The 14,124-nt window shown below is 45.7% G+C and overlaps 2 protein-coding genes across 4 annotated transcripts in view; both read right to left on the bottom strand.

The window, feature by feature from the left end:
- Window positions 1–425: 425 nt before the first annotated feature.
- On the bottom strand, window positions 426–2,042 carry gja9b (gap junction protein alpha 9b). Its single transcript, XM_067425267.1, has 2 exons — window positions 2,033–2,042; window positions 426–1,899 (listed from the first exon to the last, which is right to left on the bottom strand). The coding sequence occupies exon 2, from the start codon at window positions 1,878–1,880 to the stop codon at window positions 426–428; it is 1,455 nt and encodes a 484-aa protein (XP_067281368.1). The 5' UTR covers window positions 1,881–1,899; window positions 2,033–2,042.
- A 4,475-nt stretch (window positions 2,043–6,517) lies between these two features.
- srsf10b (serine and arginine rich splicing factor 10b) overlaps window positions 6,518–14,124 on the bottom strand; it is a 13,469-nt gene continuing 5,862 nt past the window's right edge. For 2 of the 3 annotated variants that reach the window (XM_067425718.1, XM_067425716.1), the window contains exons 5-6: window positions 12,291–12,344; window positions 6,518–7,205 (exon numbers count right to left, since the gene is read on the bottom strand). In XM_067425718.1, coding sequence (XP_067281819.1) covers window positions 6,938–7,205; window positions 12,291–12,344 — 322 coding nt within the window. In that variant the 3' untranslated portion in view covers window positions 6,518–6,937. The remainder of the gene's footprint in view (window positions 7,206–12,290; window positions 12,345–14,124) is intronic. The other variant, XM_067425717.1, reaches the window with a different exon arrangement.

Genomic DNA, 14,124 nt, shown 5'->3' with positions numbered 1-14,124 from the left:
GACCTATAGTGTTAATAAACATCTGTCATGTGACCTATAGTGTTAATAAACATCTGTCATGTGACCTATAGTGTTAATAAACATCTGTCATGTGACCTATAGTGTTAATACACATCTGTCAGTGTGACCTATACTGTTAATAAACATCTGTCATGTGACCTATAGTGTTAATAAACATCTGTCACGTGACATATAGTTTTAATAAACATCTGTCATGTGACCTATAGTGTTAATACACATCTGTCATGTGACCTATAGTGTTAATAAACATCTGTCATGTGACCTATAGTGTTAATACACATCTGTCACGTGACATATAGTTTTAATAAACATCTGTCATGTGACCTATAGTGTTAATAAACATCTGTCAATGTGAGTGTCAATAAAGCTTCTAGTCACGATTAGGCGTTACACGTCTCTGAGCTTCAGATCTGCAGGTCTCCAGCTGCTCGTCTGCTGCTGCTGCTGCTGGCCAGTGATGCTCGCTGTCGGTTCGGGGATAACCTGGGACTTTCTGCAGAACTGTGGTGTCGAGAACCAGAACCAGAAGCAGAAGCAGAAGCAGAGCTCATCTCGGCCACAGAGTCTGGCGTGCTGGTTCTGCCGGCTCTCCTGAGGTCGGACCTGGAGACGGGCCTTCCGCAGCGAGTCCTAGAGCCCAGATGGGCCGCTCCGGCGCTGGAGTCTCCACTGTCCGACCCGTTGCCCTCCATGACTGTGCTGCAGTTCCAGGGCGGGCTGGCTCTCCGCTGTTTACGCTGCACTGCCGGGCCAAGCAGAACCGACTCCTGCCCCAGTGGGCCGAGCAGAACCGACTCCTGCCCCAGTGGGCCGAGCAGAACCGACTCCTGGCCCAGAGGAGAGCCGCTGCTGGTGTTGTTGGAGTTGCTGTTGTGTTCTAGCAGGCTGAGATGGACGTCCTTGCTCTGCATGTCCAGAGCCGACCCACCCTGGATCGGGATGAAAGCGGATGCGGGGTTGATGAGTGTGGGGAAGGCGGGTCCGTTGCCCTGCTTCTCCAGCAGTGGAGCCAGGCCGCCCGTGGGGATGGTGGCTCTGCGTCCCTGGCTCACACACACCTGATGCACCACTGAGTTCTTCTTCGTGCCGTAATAATCCCCCAGGTCCTCTTTCAGGTGCGGATAGTACTCCAGGATGCCCTTCTTCAGCTTCTTATAGCCCAGATGCAGGATCTCCAGCAGGCTGAGGAGCAGAGACACTGCGGCGATGCCTTGCATGAACACCATGAACACGCTCTTCTCCGTGGGGCGGGACACGAAGCAGTCCACCACATTAGGGCATGGCTCGCGGTCGCACTTATACAGGGGCTGCAGATGGTGTCCGTACAGCAGGTACTGGCCCAGCATGAAGCTCACCTCCACGAGGGAGCGGGTCAGCACATGGGCCACATACGTCTGCAGCAGAGAGCCTCTGAGCGGAGCCTTGTTGAGCTTGCCCTGCTCCAGCTGCCTCAGCTCCCGCTCCAGCCTCCGCCGAGCCTCCACCAGATCCACATCCATGGCCTCCAGCTCCCTCCGCAGGCCCACTCGCTTGCAGTGCCGCTCCTTCTCCAGCGCGCGCAGCTGGTAGATGGCATGGCCCATGTAGACCAGCGAGGGCGAGGACACGAAGATGACCTGCAGCACCCAGTAGCGGATCAGCGAGATGGGGAAGGCACGGTCGTAGCACACGTTATGGCATCCAGGCTGCTCCGTGTTACAGATGAAGTCGGACTGCTCGTCGTTCCACACGTCCTCCGCCGCCACGCCCAGCACCAGCATGCGGAAGATAAAGAGGATGGTGAGCCAGATCTTGCCCACCGTGGTGGAGTGGATGTGGACCTCCTCCAGAATCCCTCCCAAGAAGTTCCAGTCCCCCATCCTCACACAGGCATGGCTTCTGCGGACGTGCCGGGAGAGAGACAAAACAATCCATGCAGCGCTTTAACACGGGTTACATGCCAACACACAACTTCATATAAATCTGAAAACTGATAGCAAAAATTCAGACGATTAAAAATAACTGTACTCACTATTTGAAAGTCACTTCTCTCAAAGATATAACATTTTTTTTAAAACTGAATCCAGCCGATGGCATGATCAGAGTTCATCTGCTGAGAGACACTGGTTTGCCAAATGTAGGTCGCTGCTAGCTTTATATCCTGGTCAAAGTAATCAATGAGGTGTTGCGTGCCACACAGCTGTAAAGGCCCGAGGACGTTTGGACACCACATAAATCTCCGCCGTCCTGATATAGTCACGCTAGCACCGCTGCAATCACACAGTTCACAGCCTTTATGGATTATTAATGAAGTTCAGCTGATGACTGAAGACTCGCTCAGCTTCTGTGTTTCTCAACGGCTGCGTCCGAAACCTGGAAAATGCTGCCTTCGGAGGACGCATTTCAAGGCAGGAAGGCAATGTCCAAATCTAATGTTTGCTTCACTTCCTGTCTCCTGAGATACCTTCATCTGATCGATTTTTGAAGGCAGCGTACATGTGTCCTTCACTGCCTTTGATATCCCACAATCCTGTGCTTTCCATTCAGTGACAGTTGAGCTTGGAAAATAAGATGGCGTCCGAAAGTTGCATTTGCTTGTCAGTTTGTTTGTAAATGTATGTTTTAACCCAATATTTTAAACTTCTGATGTCATTTCTAGCGAGAAATGACTAATGTATTAATTAAATATGTGTTTGGCTCTCACCAAAGCTCTTTCTATTTTGCTGTAGATCATTAAAGTGTTGCACTGCCTTAGAAGTCTGTCTGAAATTTGTTTTGTGAGATGCCCCAGCGAGGCAACGAGTCAGCTGTCTAGGTTTTCAGACGCAGTCAACATGTGGAACTGCAACCCATGCATTGAGTCCTGTGAGATTAAGCAGCTGTCGATACTCTTCATCTTTATCAACTCTTTCCCCGGCAAACACAGATTTTTCAGTTATTTGTGAGAAAATGCTTCCCGGCCAAAAAATGAATTTTCTGTGTTTTCCCTGTCAGACGCTAGGGGGCGCTATTACACATCTTCTGAATGAGCACTGAATCGCCTGATCAAACCCACATGAGGAAGGTGCAGTAAAACAAGCGATCGTATAATTCATTACATTTATCTAGCGCTCTTCAAAGCGCTTTACATTGAAGGGGGAATCTCCTCAACCACCACCAATGTGCAGCGTCCCCCTGGATGATGCGACGGCAGCCATATTGCACCAGAACGCTCACCACACACCAGCTGATTGGTGGAGGAGACCGATGTATGTAAGCTAATGCATCTGAAAAACCAACTTGATCATCAACATCAAACGTCATTTAAATCAAAACTACCTAATGTTCCTGAATGAGATGTGGAGCAGGACTGAAGCATTAGAGGTGATGATGGACTCGATCTCCTCATCAGTGTTTGAGCATCTCTGAATCTGATCTGGATTCAGTCTTTCGCAAACAAGATTTTTTTCAGCTTTTTGTTCAAACCATATTCTAATGTTGATTAAAAAGAAATGTATGAAGTTACAATTAAACCAGGGTTTTTTGTTTAAAAGAAGAGGGTCCGCTCTTTTGATATATTTCATGCTTAGATATTCATAAAACAAAACATACTGTGGGCTTTTAAGTTTTGGTGAAAATGGTCAAAAACTGTGGCGGCAGCTGGCAACTTTTTTTAAACCGCTTGCAGGGGAAAGAGTTAAAGATCAATCGGTCATGTCCGATTTCATACATGAACTGCCCTCTGATTCCAATCAAGATTTAGCCTCAAGCCGTGTCTGTCGATGTTGTTAAACCCATCTTTGAGGAATCGATGGCCAGAGCCACGGTAATGTTTGGAGGGGGCGGAGCTTCAGCACCCCTCAGCCAATCAGAGTCTCAGGAGGCACCAGATCGTGCGGACGGCCTCATTGATTTTCCTTTTATATGCAAGTGGCTGTTCTGTTCCACGCAAACTATGATCACACTGCTGAAGGTCACCTGCTCAGCGGCGAGCTTTATGTGACACGTGTTGCCAAAGAGCATCTGTGTCGAAAACATGATCAAAGCTCAGACAGATTGAAGCATCAGGGGTGGGCCAGCATTATGACACTTAAACCAGACAAATTATAATTCCCTTCATATCCTTCCAGATCTGTAGTTTTCCATCTGTAGAACAAAGATATTTTGACTTTCATTGAATAGAGAGCATATACACTCACCTAAAGGATTATTAGGAACACCTGTTCAATTTCTCATTAATGCAGTTATCTAATCAGCCAATCACACGGCAGTTCTTCAGTGCATTTAGGGGTGTGGTCCTGGTCAAGACAATCTCCTGAACTCCAAACTGAATGTCAGAATGGGAAAGAAAGGTGATTTAAGCCGTTTTGAGCGTGGCATGGTTGTTGGTAGTGATGGCCAAATGAGGCTTCCTGAACCACTGAGCCTTTCCAGCCCATTGGTTCATCAAAAGGTTGGTTGATTTACCTGAAGCCTCATGAAACAGTGTGCTCCCTAGTGACACCTGCTGTGCAAAGCAATGCATCGCACACAAATCTATTCATCCTGAGCAACCAAATTATCATAGTGTGGGCACACCCTTTTTCTATTGCCGGTGTATTAATAAAGTATTTTACTCTGCTTGTATTAACCTATGCACACACAACTCACACAAACACACAACTTTGTGTTCAACTATTCAGTAGTTCTTTGGGTTAGTGATGAGTGAATGCCCAGAATGATTGTAAATAAATGATTGTGAGTGCAGTGCTTATGGGACTGGAATTGTGGAACAGAAAACTGCAACAGGGATGGGAAAAGCTTTCCCTAATACAGTCTAGTCTTATAATAATATTAATAATAATAGCAATAATATATATAATAATAACACTACTAATATATATGAGGGGCCGGACAAGCCATAATTCATTCTGGTACTCTCACACACACACACACACACACACATTCTCCTTTCACATACATATATATGAGAGGAGACTATATATATATAAATAAAATGATTATGTTGTATAGGTATTACAACTAGATATAGGCCAATTTACTCTAATAATCTACTGAACTAAGTATACTTTACTCTAATAATCTACTAAACTAAGTATAATGTAATATAATATATAATACAGCTATGATATATAATGATATCGCTACTACAACACCTCAACACCATTGCAAATGCCTACTGCAAACCCCACAAGAGGCGTGAGGTTTCGAACCACTTTTATCCGAAAGCGATCCTCAGAATGAAGCAATGACGTATTCAACAGAAAACGAGGCCTCGTTTGTCATAGTCACGTGATTTTCACGGAAACGATACAAGCCTCGAATCGGGGCTTCATCTAGAACGCCCCTTTTTGCTCGACACAAGCTCCGGAGCCTCGCTTCAGATGTCCCATCACTAGTTGTTGGTGCCAGACGGGCCGGTCTGAGTATTTCACAATCTGCTCAGTTACTGGGATTTACACACACAACCATTTCTAGGGTTTACAAAGAATGGTGTGAAAAGGGAAGAGCATCCAGTCTGCAGCAGTCCTGTGGGAGAAAATGCCTTGTTGATGCTCGAGGTCAGAGGAGAATGGGCCGACTGATTCAAGCTGATAGAAGAGCAACTTTGACTGAAATAACCACTCGTTACAACCGAGGTATGCAGCAAAGCATTTGTGAAGCCACAACACACACAACCTTGAGGCGGATGGGCTACACCAGCAGAAGACCCCACCGGGGACCACTCATCTCCACTACAAATAGGAAAAAGAGGCGACAATCTGCACAAGCTCACCAAAATTGGATGAGTCTCGATTTCTGCTGAGACATTCAGATGGTAGAGTCAGAATTTGGCGTAAACAGAATGAGAACATGGACCCATCATGCCTTGTTCCCACTGTGCAGGCTGGTGGTGGTGGTGTAATGGTGTGGGGGATGTTTTCTTGGCACACTTTAGGCCCCTTACTGCCAATTGGGCATCGTTTAAATGCCACGGCCTACCTGAGCATTGTTTCTGACCATGTCCATCCCTTTATGACCACCATGTGCCCATCCTCTGATGGCTACTTCCAGCAGGATAATGCACCATGTCACAAAGCTCCAATCATTTCAGATTGGTTTCTTGAACATGACAATGAGTTGACTGAACTAAAATGGCCGCCACAGTCACCAGATCTCAACCCAATAGAGCATCTTTGGGATGTGGTGGAACGGGAGCTTCGTGCCCTGGATGTGCATCCCACAAATCTCCATCAACTGCAAGATGCTCTCCTATCAATATGGGCCGACATTTCTAAAGAATGCTTTCAGCAGCTTGTTGATCAACGCCACGGAGAATTAAGGCAGATCTGAAGGCGAAAGGGTCAAACACAGTATTAGTGTGTGCTCCTAAAAGGTATTTTTCTAAATATATTTTGTTACACAGTCCTACAGCAGACGTGGAAGGACATGAGAGTCCATGACAAAATGTTAATTTTGTGAAACTCAATCAGAAGGCTAAACACTCTGTAAGAGAAAGTTGGAGTAATCCGAGGATAAAAAAAGATCAACAACATACTGACGCACAAGAAGTTTATTTCATTTTGAGGTTACATGTAAAAGGCCTGCAGATTTTAAAAGTAAAAAACACACCCGAGACACTCATGGAAGACCGTTTTAAATGGATGGCCAATACAGTTCAACTAAAACAAAAATCTCATACAAAAATATCGAAAGCCATTTACATCTCTCATTCTGCACAGTCTCAAATGCAGCTGCGCTTGTGAACTAAAGCCCAAAGACGTCTTTCGCTGAACACGTCACTGCTAGTATGAACATTGCAGCTAGAAACAGACATGGTGAACGTTTGCTAAAACAGGCAGTGGGTTCTGGTTCCGATTCGCTCTTATTAAAAGACTGACAGCTGAAACGGACTCACACTGCACCCCAAACCCTGACCCCTGACCCCTGACCCCAACCCCTGAAGAGTGTGACCCACTCAGTGACCCCAGGACTTGCGTCCAGCCCAGGACCGCGAGCGAGAGCGTGATCGGGATGGAGAGCGGGATGGAGAGCGCGAGCGAGTCTTCTCCGCCGCCGACTCCTGGAGCTCCGCATGGAAGGCTCCGGCTTCCCCAGGGCTGAGGGACTTGGAGCGGGATCGAGCCCCATCAGACTCTCTGCGGCCGGGCCGAGCCTTGGAGTGTGAGGGGCTGCGGGAGCGACAGTCGACCCGAGAGCGGTGCTCACGGCCAGAGGTCCTGTGCCTGCAGACACGCACACACACACACACACACACACACACACACACACATTAGAAGAAGATTACAGCATATGCACGCACACACACGCATTTGAAGATTACAGCATACACAGTGTTGTTCACAGCCAGAGGTCCGGTGCCAGCAGACACACATGACCATTTCAAGATTACAGCATACACACACGCATTAGATTACACCACACACACATTAGATTACACCACACACATGCACAATAGTCACATGTTTGATGGTCACAAGCGCCTGACATCAAAGCAAATTTAAAAGTGCTGGCTAATGCTAATCGTATTCTCAGTGTCTTGATTATTCACGTCGGCACTAATGATGTTCGATTTCGCCAGTCGGAGCTCACCAGATCTGTTAAAAGGAGTGATGGGATAGTTAGCAGATCATCATCACTCAATGGCAGGAAGTATGATCATATTAGTCCAGTTCTGTCAACATTGCACTGGCTCCCTATTAAACATCGCACACATTTAAAAATCCTGCTTATTACTCAAAGCACTAAATGGTTTAGCTCCAGTACTAAAGCGAACTCTTAACACATTATACTCCATCACGTCTATTGCAGTCTCTAAACTCTGGCCAGTTGATCATCCCTAGAATACTTAATCTACGCTAATGATAACGCTCTGTTTATCCCGAGGTTTACTGCAGTCGGCCGGATCAGATGCTACAACAAGAGGCCGTGTGGGATAGACTCTCCCCTGAGAAGGCCTCATCGGGCTCTTATTAAAGAAAGACTCACCTACAGACTAACCAAAATACAAAGTCAAAGTTTACGTTCTCAGCCCAACCGAACACTGTTGTCGAGTAAATAAACGGCCAGAAAGCATTGAAAGTTCTGTTTTTACATAAAGCTGCTTTAGAAGTGATAGCAAAGCTGCTGCGGAAGTGATAGCGAAGCTGCTGCGGAAGAAATAGCAAAGCTAGTGCGGAAGTGATAGCGGATCTGCTGCGGAAGTGATAGAGAAGCTGGTGCGGAAGTGATAAAGAAGCTGGTGCGAAAGTGATAGAGAAGCTGCTGCGAAAGTGATAGAGAAGCTGCTGCGGAAATGATAGAGAAGCTGCTGCGGAAATGATAGTGAAGCTGCTGCGGAAGTGATAGAGAAGCTGCTGCGGAAATGATAGTGAAGCTGCTGCGGAAGTGATAGAGAAGCTGCTGTAGAAGTGATAGTGAAGCTGCTGCGGAAGTGATAGAGAAGCTGCTGCGAAATGATAGTGAAGCTGCTGCGGAAGTGATAGAGAAGCTGCTGCGGAAAGGATAGCGAAGCTGCTGTAGAAGTGATAGCGAAGCTGCTGTAGAAGTGATAGAGAAGCTGGTGTGGAAGTGATAGTGAAGCTGCTGTATAATAGAGAAGCTGCTGCAGAAGTGATAGTGAAGCTGCTGTATAATAGAGAAGCTGCTGCAGAAGTGATAGTGAAGCTGCTGTATAATAGAGAAGCTGCTGCAGAAGTGATAGTGAAGCTGCTGTAGAAGTGATAGAGAATCTGCTGTATAATAGAGAAGCTGCTGTAAAAGTGATAGTGAAGCTGCTGCAGAAGTGATAGTGAAGCTGCTGTAGAAGTGATAATGAAGAAGCTGTAGAAGTGATAGAGAAGCTGCTGCAGAAGTGATAGAGAAGCTGCTGTAGAAGTGATAGAGAAGCTGCTGTATAATACAGAAGCTGCTGCAGAAGTGATAGAGAAGCTGCTGTAGAAGTGATAGAGAAGCTGCTGTAGAAGAGATAGAGAAGCTGCTGTATAATAGAGAAGCTGCTGCAGAAGTGATAGAGAAGCTGCTGCAGAAGTGATAGAGAAGCTGCTGTAGAAGTGATAGAGAAGCTGCTGCAGAAGTGATAGTGAAGCTGCTGCAGAAGTGATAGTGAAGCTGCTGTAGAAGTGATAGAGAAGCTGCTGCAGAAGTGATAGAGAAGCTGCTCTAGAAGTGATAGAGAAGCTGCTGCAGAAGTGATAGTGAAGCTGCTGTAGAAGTGATAGAGAAGCTGCTGTAGAAGTGATAGAGAAGCTGCTCTAGAAGTGATAGAGAAGCTGCTCTAGAAGTGATAGAGAAGCTGCTCTAGAAGTGATAATGAAGCTGCTGTAGAAGTGATAGTGAAGCTGCTGTATAATAGAGAAGCTGCTGTAAAAGTGATAATGAAGCTGCTGCAGAAGTGATAGTGAAGCTGCTGTAGAAGTGATAGAGAAGCTGCTGTATAATAGAGAAGCTGCTGTAGAAGTGATAGTGAAGCTGCTGTAGAAGTGATAGTGAAGCTGCTGTAGAAGTGATAGTGAAGCTGCTGTAGAAGTGATAGTGAAGCTGCTGTATAATAGAGAAGCTGCTGTAGAAGTGATAGAGAAGCTGCTGTAGAAGTGATAGAGAAGCTGCTGTAGAAGTGATAGAGAAGCTGCTGTAGAAGTGATAGTGAAGCTGCTGTAGAAGTGATAGTGAAGCTGCTGTAGAAGTGATAGAGAAGCTGCTGTAGAAGTGATAGTGAAGCTGCTGAATAATAGAGAAGCTGCTGTAGAAGTGATAGTGAAGCTGCTGTAGAAGTGATAGTGAAGCTGCTGTATAATAGAGAAGCTGCTGTAGAAGTGATAGTGAAGCTGCTGTAGAAGTGATAGTGAAGCTGCTGTATAATAGAGAAGCTGCTGTAGAAGTGATAGTGAAGCTGCTGTAGAAGTGATAGTGAAGCTGCTGTAGAAGTGATAGTGAAGCTGCTGTAGAAGTGATAGTGAAGCTGCTGTAGAAGTGATAGTGAAGCTGCTGTAGAAGTGATAGAGAAGCTGCTGTAGAAGTGATAGTGAAGCTGCTGTAGAAGTGATAGAGAAGCTGCTGTAGAAGTGATAGTGAAGCTGCTGTATAATAGAGAAGCTGCTGTAGAAGTGATAGTGAAGCTGCTGTAGAAGTGATAGTGAAGCTGCTGTAGAAGTGATAGTGAAGCTGCTGTAGAAGTGATAGTGAAGCTGCTGTAGAAGTGATAGAGAAGCTGCTGTAGAAGTGATAGAGAAGCTGCTGTAGAAGTGATAGTGAAGCTGCTGTATAATAGAGAAGCTGCTGTAGAAGTGATAGTGAAGCTGCTGTATAATAGAGAAGCTGCTGTAGAAGTGATAGTGAAGCTGCTGTATAATAGAGAAGCTGCTGTAGAAGTGATAGTGAAGCTGCTGTAGAAGTGATAGTGAAGCTGCTGTAGAAGTGATAGTGAAGCTGCTGTATAATAGAGAAGCTGCTGTAGAAGTGATAGTGAAGCTGCTGTAGAAGTGATAGTGAAGCTGCTGTATAATAGAGAAGCTGATGTAGAAGTGATAGTGAAGCTGCTGTATAATAGAGAAGCTGCTGTAGAAGTGATAGTGAAGCTGCTGTAGAAGTGATAGTGAAGCTGCTGTAGAAGTGATAGTGAAGCTGCTGTATAATAGAGAAGCTGCTGTAGAAGTGATAGTGAAGCTGCTGTATAATAGAGAAGCTGCAGTAGAAGTGATAGAGAAGCTGCTGTATAATAGAGAAGCTGCTGCGGAAGTGATAGAGAAGCTGCTGCAGAAGTGATAGTGAAGCTGCTGTATAATAGAGAAGCTGCTGTAGAAGTGATAGTGAAGCTGCTGTAGAAGTGATAGTGAAGCTGCCGCAGAAGTGATAGTGAAGCTGCTGTATAATAGAGAAGCCGCTGTAGAAGTGATAGTTAAGCTGCTGTAGAAGTGATAGAGAAGCTGCTGTAGAAGTGATAGAGAAGCTGCTGTAGAAGTGATAATGAAGCTGCTGTATAATAGAGAAGCTGCTGTAGAAGTGATAGAGAAGCTGCTGTAGAAGTGATAGTGAAGCTGCTGTATAATAGAGAAGCTGCTGTAGAAGTGATAGTGAAGCTGCTGTATAATAGAGAAGCTGCTGTAGAAGTGATAGTGAAGCTGCTGTAGAAGTGATAGAGAAGCTGCTGTAGAAGTGATAGAGAAGCTGCTGTAGAAGTGATAGAGAAGCTGCTGTATAATAGAGAAGCTGCTGTAGAAGTGATAGTGAAGCTGCCGCAGAAGTGATAGTGAAGCTGCTGTATAATAGAGAAGCTGCTGTAGAAGTGATAGTGAAGCTGCTGTAGAAGTGATAGAGAAGCTGCTGTAGAAGTGATAGAGAAGCTGCTGTAGAAGTGATAGTGAAGCTGCCGCAGAAGTGATAGTGAAGCTGCTGTATAATAGAGAAGCTGCTGTAGAAGTGATAGTGAAGCTGCTGTAGAAGTGATAGTGAAGCTGCTGTAGAAGTGATAGTGAAGCTGCTGTAGAAGTGATAGTGAAGCTGCTGTATAATAGAGAAGCTGCTGTATAATAGAGAAGCTGCTGTAGAAGTGATAGTGAAGCTGCCGCAGAAGTGATAGTGAAGCTGCTGTAGAAGTGATAGTGAAGCTGCTGTATAATAGAGAAGCTGCTGTAGAAGTGATAGTGAAGCTGCTGTAGAAGTGATAGTGAAGCTGCTGTATAATAGAGAAGCTGCTGTAGAAGTGATAGTGAAGCTGCCGCAGAAGTGATAGTGAAGCTGCTGTATAATAGAGAAGCTGCTGTAGAAGTGATAGTGAAGCTGCTGTATAATAGAGAAGCTGCTGTAGAAGTGATAGTGAAGCTGCTGTAGAAGTGATAGTGAAGCTGCTGTATAATAGAGAAGCTGCTGTAGAAGTGATAGTGAAGCTGCCGCAGAAGTGATAGTGAAGCTGCTGTATAATAGAGAAGCTGCTGTAGAAGTGATAGTGAAGCTGCTGTAGAAGTGATAGTGAAGCTGCTGTAGAAGTGATAGAGAAGCTGCTGTAGAAGTGATAGTGAAGCTGCTGTAGAAGTGATAGTGAAGCTGCTGTATAATAGAGAAGCTGCTGTAGAAGTGATAGTGAAGCTGCTGTAGAAGTGATAGTGAAGCTGCTGTATAATAGAGAAGCTGCTGTAGAAGTGATAGTGAAGCTGCTGTAGAAGTGATAATGAAGCTGCTGTAGAAGTGATAGTGTAGCTGCTGTATAATAGAGAAGCTGCAGTAGAAGTGATAGTGAAGCTGCTGTATAATAGAGAAGCTGCTGTAGAAGTGATAGAGAAGCTGCTGTAGAAGTGATAGTGAAGCTGCTTTACCTGTCGTGTTCTCGGCTGCGGCTGCGTCTGCTGTGAGGCCTTCCTCTAGAGCTGCTGAGAGAAACACAGTCAGTATATATGTCCATCCGGGTGACGTGAAGTGATGCGGGTCATGTGATGTCATGTGAAGTGACGCGGGTCATGTGAAGTGACGTGGGTCATGTGATATGTCATGTGATGTCGTGAAGTGACGCGGGTCATGTGAAGTGACGCGGGTCATGTGAAGTGACGCGGGTCATGTGATATGTCGTCATGTGAAGTGACGCGGGTCATGTGATATGTCGTCATGTGAAGTGACGCGGGTCATGTGATATGTCGTCATGTGAAGTGACGAGGGTCATGTGATATGTCGTCATGTGAAGTGACGCGGGTCATGTGATATGTCGTCATGTGAAGTGACGCGGGTCATGTGATGTCATGTGAAGTGACGCGGGTCATGTGATGTCATGTGAAGTGACGCGGGTCATGTGAAGTGACGCGGGTCATGTGATATGTCGTGATGTGAAGTGACGCGGGTCATGTGATATGTCGTCATGTGAAGTGACGCGGGTCATGTGATGTCATGTGAAGTGACGCGGGTCATGTGAAGTGACGTGGGTCATGTGATATGTCATGTGATGTCGTGAAGTGACACGGGTCATGTGATGTCATGTGAAGTGACGCGGGTCATGTGATGTCATGTGAAGTGACGTGGGTCATGTGAAATGTCATTGTCATGTGAAGTGACGCGGGTCATGTGATATGTCATTGTCATGTGAAGTGACGCGGGTCATGTGATATGTCATGTGATGTCATGTGAAGTGACGTGGGTCATGTGATGTCATGTGAAGTGACGCGGGTCATGTGAAGTGACGTGGGTCATGTGATGTCATGTGAAGTGACGTGGGTCATGTGATATGTCTTTAGGCTTGTTCGACTTCACCTAGCGATGCGCAGACCGATCGGCGGCTGACTTAAAGCAGTGCATGCCGGTTAGAAATTTTGTCCGACTTGAGACAGCGCCAACGGCACGTGACTGTTACGTATGTCAACAAAGTACCGCGAGAGCGATTCGAGAGCAGCCGCTGCAGATTCTCAAGGGTGGCTGCAGGAGGATGCACAAGCTCTGATGACGACACAGCTGATCCACGATTGGCCGATTCGCCGTATGACAGCGATCACGTGCGTTTCGTGTTTATTCTGAAAACTTATGTCACGCTAATGCTCACAAATCATTTATTTATAACAGTAAAACCTCTTTTCATGTAGTCGCGATGTTATATTGTCATGTTTATCAAACTAAAACTGATAAAAACCGTTGACAACACTTCATTGATAGTGTGGTTTATATGTTGAACTTTAATCTTGTCCAAACAGACGCTTTATTAAGCAGTATATAAAGTATTGGATGAAAATATCATTTGAAACATCTGTGTATTTGAGAAATATTGCATTTATTTAACTTCAGCTGTGATAAAGTTTGCAAACACAGTGCAAGCGTCACCACGGGAAGCAGAAAGTGTCCGACTTCACGTCTCCGTTTGCAGCTCCTCCCCGCCTGCACTCGGCTACTCTCGCCGATCGCATCCATCCAGCCGCAGCCGATGTCGAACACACCTATTGTCATGTGAAGTGACGTGGGTCATGTGATGTCATTGTCATTTGAAGTGACGTGGGTCATGTGATGTCATGTGAAGTGACGTGGGTCATGTGATGTCATGTGAAGTGACGTGGGTCATGTGATATGTCATTGTCATTTGAAGTGACGTGGGTCATGTGATGTCATGTGAAGTGACGTGGGTCATGTGATATGTCATTGTCATGTGAAGTGACGTGGGTCATGTGATGTCATGTG

This window comes from Pseudorasbora parva, chromosome 19, assembly GCF_024679245.1.
Source record: "Pseudorasbora parva isolate DD20220531a chromosome 19, ASM2467924v1, whole genome shotgun sequence".
Classification (NCBI taxonomy): Eukaryota; Metazoa; Chordata; class Actinopteri; order Cypriniformes; family Gobionidae; genus Pseudorasbora; species Pseudorasbora parva.
This window is presented reverse-complemented; position numbering and strand designations above follow the sequence as displayed.